Genomic DNA, 11,279 nt, shown 5'->3' on the forward strand with positions numbered 1-11,279 from the left:
GGGGCCCACTGTGTCACACGCAAAGGAGCTAAAAAAAATGTTTAAAAAATGGAGGTGCTCTATCTCTCAGCAGATTATACGTTATCCGAGATGAAGGGTTGAAAAAGAGCGAGCGTAGTTCAGTCAAACTAGCTAAACGGGTGAGAATTAAGATGTTGTAGCGTGGGATGAGGCAGTTATGCATACATAACAAGTTGAGGCTGGGACCCCCTACTGGGGAGAAGCACGACAAAGCCTCTCAAACGGCAATACCTCTGGGACAGCTAATGATTAATTAGCTTGTGTCATTAAGTGAGGCAAATGTCAGCCGAGCTTCCTGGGGAAGCTGTCACACCATGTGTAGGCTACTCACAAGTTTCCCCCTCAGGTGTTGGTGAAGGATGGAGGGGTGGGGGGGGGGGGAGGGGGGTAGGGGAGGGGGGGGAGGGCGTAATTGCACTGTTACTAGGCACATCCTGACATCTAGTGGTCAAAGATGAAACTGAATCAGTCTTGAGGCGCCATATTAAGAACTTAAGTCGCAGAGCCCTTTCCGTTTGCTTTTTCCTCCTCGAGTGGTGCGTGTCGATGAGATGGAGAAACGGCAGCTCGCCGACAATCCGACTCGTGCCCGACGTTTCTGATGACAGGCCGTCAACCAAGAGGCCGTCCACATTCAGCTTCGTGATCACTCCCGTGATCTCTGGTCCCTCGCCGCTAACCTAGGGGAGGTGACCTCTGACCTTTAAGTGTCAATTACCTCATTGACCGTGGCACTGACATCGAAATCAAAGAGCCGATGCTTCCTTACACCCGAGTACTTGAAGAGGCCTGAGCTGGCACACGCGGGCCTGCTTGGAAGCACAGATATTTTTAGAATTGCACAACGTGGCTTTGGACCTCCCTCCCCCCCGATATAACGTCACAGTTAAAAACATATCAGTTTTTCCTTCAAAAAGCCAAAGACAATTAAAATGTTCTTACCCAAAGTGCAAGCCGCTACCTGTAGATGGGGCAACTTTCCCACACACAGTTTGGAGCTAATCCAGACAAGAGAGGCCGCTGAAATGCCGGGTTGAGAATAAAGTGATTTACTTTAACGACTAATTCAATTCCAGCTCCGCCATCCGCTAACACTTAATTTAACCCTCCCTACGTTCTCAAGCTTTCCCTTTCCCTCCATCTGAGGAATCGGTTATTTCGAGTCCAATGAAGGACCGAATTAAATCTTGTTCTGCTACCAGACCGGGACCACGAAGAAGTGAGAAGGCCCCTCTCCTGACCAGGGAGTGGCAGCGCAACGCGGCGCGGCTCAACGCACTCACAGACGCACACACACGCACGCACACACACACCCTGCATAGTGCATGAGCACACACACACACACACACTTGCACACACAATCTGCCTCAACCTCACATAGACATACGCATACAAAAGCACACCTGTCAGGGCCTTTCCACTGTGTGAGCAAGAGCAAAGAAGTCTGGCCCTCCCTCTGTCTCTCTGTATGTGGTATCCCATGTCTGTTATATTAAAGCAAATCCATTCAGTTCCCACTTTCTCATCTGAAATAATGGCACCAGTAATTTTCACATTTAGGCAAGCAAGGACACATGCAGTCTCTCTCTCTCGCTCTCTCTCTGCTTAATGAATGGAATTGAATCTGGGCCCCTGTGGCTGTGATTTAATCTGCCTTTGAAGATTTCTACAATTTCCTGATAAAGGAATCAACCCGGACCTTCCTACCCAGTTGTATTCTTTTGCTAAATATGCAAGGGGAATAAGACATCTACTCGCGCTACCTCCACATTTACTTATATCTACAAGTGCGTTGGATTTATGTGTTATTTACTTCAGCTTAAAGGGCCTCGAGACCTTGGCAGGAGAATCCCAATTGTGCCGATCTACCGGTGTGTGACGTCCATTCGAGGGGAACACAACGGTTGAATTAAAGTGCACTTTGGTCCGGAGTGCTCTCTCTTTGCCACTTTGCACCATAACATGTCTTGTCCTAAAATAATTAGATTGGGGCCTTGGGTGGTGGAGTGGCCGGATCCTCAATGGTCAAAAGAAGGAATGGCTTTGAATGGAAGCCTCCCATCTTAAAAAAACACTTTATTTCTTTACACTTGAGGTTTGTTGTCTTTTGTGACCATTATGCCCATTCACCATTTGCTTTCATGCAGCTGTGCCCCTCTTAAAAAAAAAGTCTTTGTGCCGGCACCATGAATACAGGGAATGTGTCCATGGCAGGTAGCCCTTATTGCAAGTTAATCTCCTGAAAGAGCCTCATACAAGTACTTTTAAATTCTCCTCGAGCCACAGAAGGCTCATCATCAATCGAGCACTTCTCCCCTTTTGTAGGACTGATGAGTGTGGTGCCCGGCCGGTGACAATGGCTGCCAAGTGTGGCAAATAATCACCTTCAGGGGAAAACACTAGTAATTACTTCTAAACTGTTTGGGCTTCGGAGACAACTGCTATTGTGCAATAAAGCGAAAGGCTCCCTTTGGAGAGCAGAGCTGTGATGGCTGCTCTCGATCTTTTTGTCATCTGTTTGTTTACAGAGAATTCTCTTTGCGGTTGCCCACTACAGCCATGCTTAATCACATGTGTGTGTGTGTGTGTGTGTGTGTGTGTGTGTGTGATTGTGTGCACGCCTGTGTTTTAGTTTATATTTGTCCCCCATCCCTCGAGCACTTCTATTAGCTTATTCCTGACCCGAGATCCATTGCGTTTGCAAACCAGTGTCGCGTTGCATGGTATGAACTATAGAAGTGGAGTCTCTTCATTTCAATTAAACAATGAAACAAAAGTAATGTCCTCTTTCTTGCCAGCGAGTATGTTAACTGAGAACATTCCGTCATTCGACCCGTCCCTGTATTCGTCCTCTATTGGTCTCTGAATAAGTGTGATGGAAGAATGTCTGACGCTATTTCTCCACCGGTGGGATACTTTTGGTTGATGAAGCACACGTGGTCTTTGACTCATAATGGACGGGAGAGAAGCAGCACGATTAAAAATAAAATGTAGAAACTCTGAAACTATTATGAATATTATCCCTGTAGCTGCATTATGCAAATGTTGTGTTTTTGTACAAATACGTTATTTAATTTACAGATAATCAGAAATGTGTCGCACCAGAAAGGAAACTTGTTTAAATAACATTGATGGAATCTTTTCAATGACAACAAAGAAAAACGACTCAAATTCATAGGACCTTAATTTCCCTTACAATCTCTTTTATATCCAATATCAAACACAGATTCATTCTAAACACAATCACATATATCAAATGTGAACATGGTTTTATGGTCTTTTTGTCTGGTTTGTTTTTTTGTCTGAATGGAATTTCAAAAACAACCCCGTTTTTTTTAGGAAAGTACCTGTGACTTCACTGTTGAAGCCGACTTCCCTTTACTCTGCTTCACCCTCAGCTCCTCTTGTCAGTTTGAGTCCGACTGATACTCCACGCAGGACTTCTTATGCTATTAGAAGAAAAAAAAATGTATACACAATGTTTACATATGTGATTCAATCAATCTTGAAAGACAGTTTTGAAAAATATAATACATACACAAAGAGGATAAGCAGTGTGTTTTTAAAAACATTTGAGAAACATATTTCCAAAGTGACTGTATAAATATATATATATACGTAGTATGTCTTTTTCATGTAGTGGCTCGGTCTAGCAGTAATAGAGGATCAAATGCTTGTAAGTCGTTGTAGTCATCAGGGTCCAATGCAGTGGTTTTTCTGACATGATGCATCGTTCACTCAAACTCAGCTTGACTTTGACGCAGCCTTTAAAGCTACAAGGAGTCTTGCTTTGGCCACTAGGGGGCAGAAAACATAAAACATTACACCTATACAGCGGGTCACTGTGAGCTCCAAAGTAAAGGCACATTGGCTTCTTAAGCTCAATCTACGGCAGCCGCTCTGGTTACAATGCAGGTTTGTGAGGGAAGCTAGCTCGAGTAGACGCCTTAAAACTTTAAAATCCGTTTTTCGGTTACTCCCGTGGCCTACGCTGGTGAAGAGAGGGGGAGAACACGGTAAAGAACCAGGCCTTTTCAGGGCAGGCCATAGCAGGCGTCATAGCAGGCGTCACTCATAAAGATGTTGTGTTTTTTCCGATCCTATTTGGTGTGTCACAGCCGTCCGGTGACCCAGGACACATCACACCAGGGGTGTGGCCCACATGAAAGAAACTGGTTAATTACGTAATGAGCTCTTTATTGTTTACTCATCAATGTCAGGTCAAAGGAGCCGCTGTGAGAAGTCTGTTTTCATGTCAGCCGTAATAAGGCACAATGTCGGTGCTTTATAAATACGTCCCCATGCTTTCTATATGTCCTGCTTTATGGTCCAAAAATCAACATATTCTAAATGCAAGCTTGCAAACAAGTGAAATGTACTACGCAAGGCTGGCATTCAGTCTCTTAAGTTGAAACATTACCTAACATTGAGATGGAAAAAAAGGATGGTGATCTAAAAGAATCCATTATGGGATGGGAGAGGATAGAATTCCCTCAAGGGGAGCAGAGATGGTAAAAAAAAGGTGGCAATTCGTTGAGGATAAACAGCTAGAGGGATAGATTTTCATACATTTTTTATGTTAGAAAAAGGAAACTATGTGAGTACGTTTAAATGAATATGGGTCTTTGATAGATCTATAATGTATACTTTCTCCTTTTCTTCTCATTACATTAATAGGCTCGTAGATTATTCATTTGACAAAATGTTACATTTCAAATCATATCAGTAAAGCTTTTGTTAGCTGGAGGAGAAAATACATTAAAAATAGCCCCGTAGGACAGAAAGAAGACAGAGAAACCCTTGACAGCCTGCAGTCCTTTCTGCCCATTGGGTGTTTTATTGAATTGGCCCATAGGTGTCAGTGACTGACAGCAAATGAGAGAGCAGCTACACGACAGGCCCGGGCACCTGGTGCCACATTGGACATGCATACTGCGTTAGCAGCCTAATAATCCCACGAGGTAGCAGGCCTGTGGCTCTGCCTTTCAACCACAGTCCACTCGAACAAAAGAACAAGTAAACACCTCCTCGTCCCTTTGCAGTCGCCAGCATTTCATTTGCGATCTAAATCTAAAAGGCCGGGGTGCTCGAGACTCGCATCAAAGGGCTTGTGATAGCTCGGTTAGAGCAAAGACTTGAAATGAAATGGCTAATTACCAGCGTTGATCAGTAGGCCACAGACTAATTGGATTGCGAAATGTAGTATGTCATGCTGCTTTGTTTTTTTGTGCATCTCAATGACGTCTTTTTACTAGAAAGGCTATAATGTTAATGCAATTTTTTATATTCATACTTATCGGAAAAAAAGGGCTTGTATAGAGGTTTGTACGAGCATATGCAGGCAAAGTGTTATTGATCAAAAACGAGCATTCCACATAAGACTCTAAGGGTGACAGCAGGTTTTTTGTTAATAGAAATGTTCAAAGCTTCATGTGAATACAGATGAGCTTGGTGCAATGGGCCCCTGTTTATCAGGTCTCTGTTATATTTAGAAGTTGAGGTCTAGTTTTCAGCTTCATCCTGGTTGTACACGTAGTTTATTACCTCTTTCACATCAGTTCTTTTTATTTAGTTAATCATTTGCTCTGTGCCAAGTGATTTTCAAAAGGTTGTTTATTGAGAAATATGGAGCTTAAGCAAAACGTTGAGATCCTGTGACACTGGTGACATAAGTGATGTGACTGAAAGCACCGTCCTCCTGAAACCATTTCCCAGTGAGAAGAATCTACTCTAAAGCTCAGCATTTTTAGCCAAAGTAACAGACATTTTAACCTCCACAACTATTGAGAACTGGCAGGAAATCAGCCGGTGAAGATGTGATGATATGATGAAAAGCTCCAAGCTCATCATTGTGTCTTGAGGTGACTTTTGGAACTAAGTCTTGCGCCATTACCCAAGGATTAAGGCTTTTTTTTAGGGTGAATTCAGGTGTATTGGGACATCATTTTACTTCTGCCTTGAAAATGCTATGGTAAAGTTAGGGGTGCTAATTCATTGCTTAGGACTAAAGTCACATGAGATAACGTAGGCGACATCCCACAGTAGAATTAAAATTATTTTTCCTTATGCTCTCCCAAATTACCTGATGTCCCAATCTACCTGAATTCACCCTATAGCGAAAGACCAAATTTAAGGCATTTCTTGTGAATGGGATTTCTTTAATGATCCCTGTATAAATATCACCATGGTTACACGTTGCTGAGAGGTGGATGTCATGTTCAAACATCAGTTGAAAACGGTAAAATATACCATGATAAGAAAAATGGGATAACGGTTGTGTCTTGTGATTCCAGCGTTTGTATAAAAAAAAATGCGTGAAACGCACTTGCACACTCACAGCAAAAGCAGCGAAAACGGGAAAGGGAGGAGGGAGGAGGGAGGAGGAGGGGGGGAGGGTCGGTGACAAGCTCCAGCGGGGGAAGCATCAGTGCAGGTGTCCTCGGTTTAAAAAAAAAAGAAGAAAAAAAATCTCCTGTCACATCGGAGACAAGACCCGACCGTAAGACCGCCGTTTGGTCTGCCGTGAAATCCGAGAGCAGCGGCAGCGAGGAGGGAGAAGACGCGCTCGCCCGGATGAGAGACCCCCCGCGGGGCGACGACGCACGCGGCGCGTGTCGAGCTGAGCCGTGAAAAGCGCGCCGCCGACGACTGGAGCCGAGGCGCGAACGGGAGCCAAATGATGAACAAACAACAACAACAACAACAGAAACAAAAACAAAAAAACAGCCGAGTGAGCATCCTCGCCGCTGGTCGTATCAAGGTACCTTACACGCCATTTAAAGATATATGTGTGCACCGTCAGGACGTCGCGAGTCGACGCTGAGACCCCTTGAAACGGCGCCGTTTGTTGTCGCCAGACACGTTCCATTTTTTTTCTTCTTCTTCCCCCCTCCATCACCCTCTATCACCCTCCATCACCCTCTATCACCCTCCATCACCCTCCTCTGCAGATGTGGGCTGCGAGAAGAATGGGGCCTGTGCCGTGTGTGGCTTGCATTACCGGCTGAGCCTCATGGATGCGTCGGACTGTCTTCACGTGTGTTCCGGAGCGATGGCTGCATTGTTCACCTGAAATCCACCGAGGACGACGGCTGCTGCTTATTGTTCCTGCACTGTGGGGGGGGAGGGGGGGGAATCTACCGAAACGCCAGAGGTGGCTTTGTTATTCACGCGGCATCCCTGCTGCTCGAGATGGGACTGACCTGACTCCCCGAGTGTCAACGCGTCCGCTGGACGCCGAGGCCACGCGTGCCAGACCATGCCGAGCTCCCCGGCTCCCGACGTGGGAACAAATTTCTCCGACGCTCCCTGGGAGCCCAGTTTCGCCGGCTCCGATGGAAGCGCGCTGTGGTCCTCCGCGGTGAACAGCGTGGTCAAGATGGTGCTCATATCGCTCATAGTGTGCGTGTCCTTGTTCGGCAATGTGGTGGTGCTGCTGGTGTTCCAGAGGAAGCCTCAGCTCCTCCACGTCGCCAACCGCTTCGTCCTCAACCTCCTCCTGGCGGACCTGCTCCAGACCGTGTTGGTCATGCCCTTCGCCATTGCTGCCACCGTGCCAGGTGTGTGGCCCCTGGATGCCCGACTGTGCCAGGCCCTCGTCGTGCTCATGCACCTTTTCGCGTTTGCCGGGGTCAACACCATCATAGTTGTCTCCGTGGACCGCTACCTGGCCATCATCCACCCTCTGTCCTATCCCACCCGCATGACCCCTCACCTGGGCACCAAACTGATCATCTGCACCTGGGTGCTCGGCCTCCTGCAGAGCACGCCCCCCCTCTACGGCTGGGGGGCCATCGACTTCGACCGGCACCACAAGGTGTGCTCGGTGGTGTGGTCCTCTAGCCTCTCGTACTCCGTCGTGGTGTCCACCTTCTCCTTCTGGCTGCCCGTGCTCGTCATGCTCGGATGCTACTGGATGGTGTTCCGGGCGGCCCGGCGCCAGAACGCCCTCGTGCACCCCATACAGACGCGGGCCTACTCCCAGCCGTGGCCGCCGGAATTCCAGGGCCCGCCGCTGCCCCAGCCTCAGCCGCCACACCAACCGCCACAACCCGAGCAGGTCAGTTCCCCCGACGGCCCCTGCTCGGCCAGGGGTTGCCCCGTTCGGGTCCGGCACAGGCGCTTCCACTACCACTGCAAGGCAGCCCGCGTCGTGTTCGTGATCATGGCCTCCTACATCCTCAGCATGGGGCCTTACAGCATACTTAACTCTCTATCTGTGAGCGCCCGAGCCGCCGTGCCCCCCTGGCTCTCCTCCCTGGCCCTCGTGCTCTTCTTCCTGCAGTGCTGCCTCCACCCGTACATCTACGGCTACATGCACCGCAGCGTGAGGAAGGAGTTCCTGGCGTTGCTCTGCGGGCTGTTCTGCGCGCAGGGCCGGCGCCCCAGGGGCGGCTCGGCCGCCGAGAGCGGTTTCACCACCACGGAGGGACGCTTCGCGGCCCACCCTCACCTGCCCAGCCTGACGGCCCGAGTCTTCCCCCTGCGGACGTGGGAAGAGTGCACAACGTCGTCCTCGCCCACTTTCGAGAGGAGGTCGAGGGACGGCCGCAAGGACACGGCCTCCACCAGCGTCAGCTCCGAGAGGGAGCTCACAGTCCACAGCCAACCGGGCGCATGAACAGTGTTCACAGCTGATGTTGGCAGCTTCCTCCCTGACGACTTTGTCCTCGACCACGGGGTCGTTCATTCCCGGGGGGGCATTCGGTGTACAGCTCTAGCTGGTTGGTCATCGAACACAATCTTAAGAACCGTTCCCGATGCTTGAATTATCGTGACTGCATTACAGGTGTATAATAGAGTGGTGTGAAAGAAATCCTAAATTTGGAGAATTCTTGAAGCCGTTAAAAAAAAGTTGCAGATAAGTCACAATTTAAGCAGGTGTTATTTTTGTATTTGAGTGTTTTGTCATCTAGTATTTCAAATCCAGCTGTTGCACAAGCTACTCTTACTTAATGAACTGGGCATTTATATCTTTTTTTTCCTTAACACTCAATTTAATTAATGGTCGACTGCCTACAAGTCTGTTACAAATGTTTTCAGGGTTTTTTCCGACTAAACCGGCCATGTTAAGACAGAAATGATTATGTCGGATCAAAGGTGTTTTACCCTCAGTCTCGGGCGATCGCATTGATCTGCAGTATCTGCACAACAACCATATCTCCTACCAACTCTCTTTTGTGATCCTGCCTGAGGGCACGGAATGTACTCTCCTTTTACTAAGGCTTGTCCTGCAACCAATGAACTCAGGGTGTATGCTTGTGGAACAATGAATGCTCTCTGTTCTTGAATGTCGAAGGAGAAAGTGACTGTAACTGTTCAAGGTCTCAGAAGCGCCTTTTGAGTACCCAAGTAGACTGGGGATTTATTGTGCCAAGAGCTGGTGTCTCAGCTTTTCAGTCACCTTTAACTCAAACGAGGTGTGAATTCTGCATCAACTCTGCAGTTTGACACTGTCTATCTGGACTCAGTATTTGCTGCCTTTAATAATTTCAGTCTTTCTTTGAGGGAGCGCAGTATTTCTATTGAGAGAATACAGAGCATGGAGAGCAGGGTATGATAAAAACAATTTAAAAAAAAAACCTCCTGTGGACTCTTTGCACCAGATATTTAACGTAGGCCGCATGCCGCCATTTCTTATATTCCACTGAACACATGTAGATTTGTAAAAATTGTGCTAAAAGAATGAGTACTTGTGTAAGTGGCACATGCTTGCAATGACTCATCTCAGAGAAAGCAGATGATGATGATGTTGCCAAAGGTAGTCATCGGTGCATTATGTGAAGTGTGTCAAGTCCCAAGTTTTTGTAGCATTTTGAAAAAGAAAGAAAAAACTAAATGAGCAGGGATGCTCTCATCGTCTTATTGTCCGTGTTGTTATAAGACTATAATGGACTGGCTTTGATTTGAGCCTTGATTTATTTTTTAAAAAAAAGTCACTGTAGAAATCCATACTACAGTATCATCAATGACAATCAAACTTGTATAATAAGTTTGTCTCAGTGTTGCTTGGTAACAGACAAAGTGTGTCGTCAAACTAGAGGAAGTAATGTTTTCAAGTGCTTTAAAATAGATCATTTTGTGATTTCTATTGTGCTTTTGTATCATTTCCTGATTACCTGATCAAGAAAATCAAAAAGTTGTCTGTTGTTTAATAAAGGTGAACTTACTGTAGTATGTACAAAGTTTGAAATTCAATTATACAGATCTGTTTTTCTTGAGACTTTCCTCCTCTGGACTCCATAGGGGGGGGGTGGGGGGAAGATTTATCCTGTAGAGTTCAAGCGCAAAAGTTTGTCTCGCAACACACATAAGCAGTTGTGTTGTCTTTATTCCCCTAGCTCTTCTGACTCAAATGCTTCTAAAACTCATCCCTACCCAGAGCCAAGGAACCCCATGCCACTATGACCGCAGTGTCATTTATTGTGTGAAAAATGTTCACGCATGCATTCTGGTTACTCAAAGAAAGCGGAAAAACACCACGTTTGGCCTTCTTTGAGGAAGTTGATTGCATTTATTTGTAAAAAAAAAAAAAAAAACAGGTTATCCCCTTGGGCGTTGACTCTCCACTGCTAGAAGCAAAAGGCAGCAGTGTTTTACGTAGTTACAAGTCAGCCAATAGCTCATCAAAATACTTAATCATAAAGATCGCTAACGGCATCATGATAACTACGTGACAATCTCTTCTGTGGCCAAACACACAGACACACACACACACACCGTCCTTCATGTGAAACATATCGCAGCTGCAGCATCTCCTTCTACGACACAGATGTGCTTCTTCAACAAGTGTACGCGTTCTTTCTATGCAGACTAAATGTAGCCGTCAAAAACAAAGGAAATGGACATGTAGCATAGTAAGGTCAGTGTTTTATATATCATTTCTGAACTACATTACAAGCTGATAATTAAGGATGTTGAGCCCCATCTTCACCATACAAAAAAGAAACTCCTGCATGATGATCATTCTCTCACTCCTTCTCTATACAGTATATGTACACACATATTTTTCTCATCAGTACACGCAAGGAAAACCAAAAGATTTAGCCAGAAGGGAATAGAAAAGCAAAAATACAGAACATTTCACTTTCTTTAGAAAATTAAAATAAAAACATTTCAGCTTTTCTTGTTAGACCCATTGAAACAAATGCTCACTATGACAGATAGATCATTGGAACCCACGCAGATTTTCAAGGTGCCACTCAAAATATTACTGGTCAACAGTGAAGAGAATTTTATATTTATATATATATATATAT

The 11,279-nt window shown here is 46.1% G+C and overlaps 1 protein-coding gene across 1 annotated transcript; it reads left to right on the forward strand.

Annotated features, from left to right (window-relative positions):
- Positions 1–6,398: 6,398 nt before the first annotated feature.
- On the forward strand, positions 6,399–10,194 carry gpr101 (G protein-coupled receptor 101). Its single transcript, XM_037460980.2, has 2 exons — positions 6,399–6,781; positions 6,972–10,194. The coding sequence occupies exon 2, from the start codon at positions 7,280–7,282 to the stop codon at positions 8,639–8,641; it is 1,362 nt and encodes a 453-aa protein (XP_037316877.1). The 5' UTR covers positions 6,399–6,781; positions 6,972–7,279; the 3' UTR covers positions 8,642–10,194.
- The last annotated feature ends 1,085 nt before the right edge of the window (positions 10,195–11,279 follow it).

This window comes from Pungitius pungitius, chromosome 2, assembly GCF_949316345.1.
Source record: "Pungitius pungitius chromosome 2, fPunPun2.1, whole genome shotgun sequence".
In the NCBI taxonomy this organism is placed as follows: Eukaryota; Metazoa; Chordata; class Actinopteri; order Perciformes; family Gasterosteidae; genus Pungitius; species Pungitius pungitius.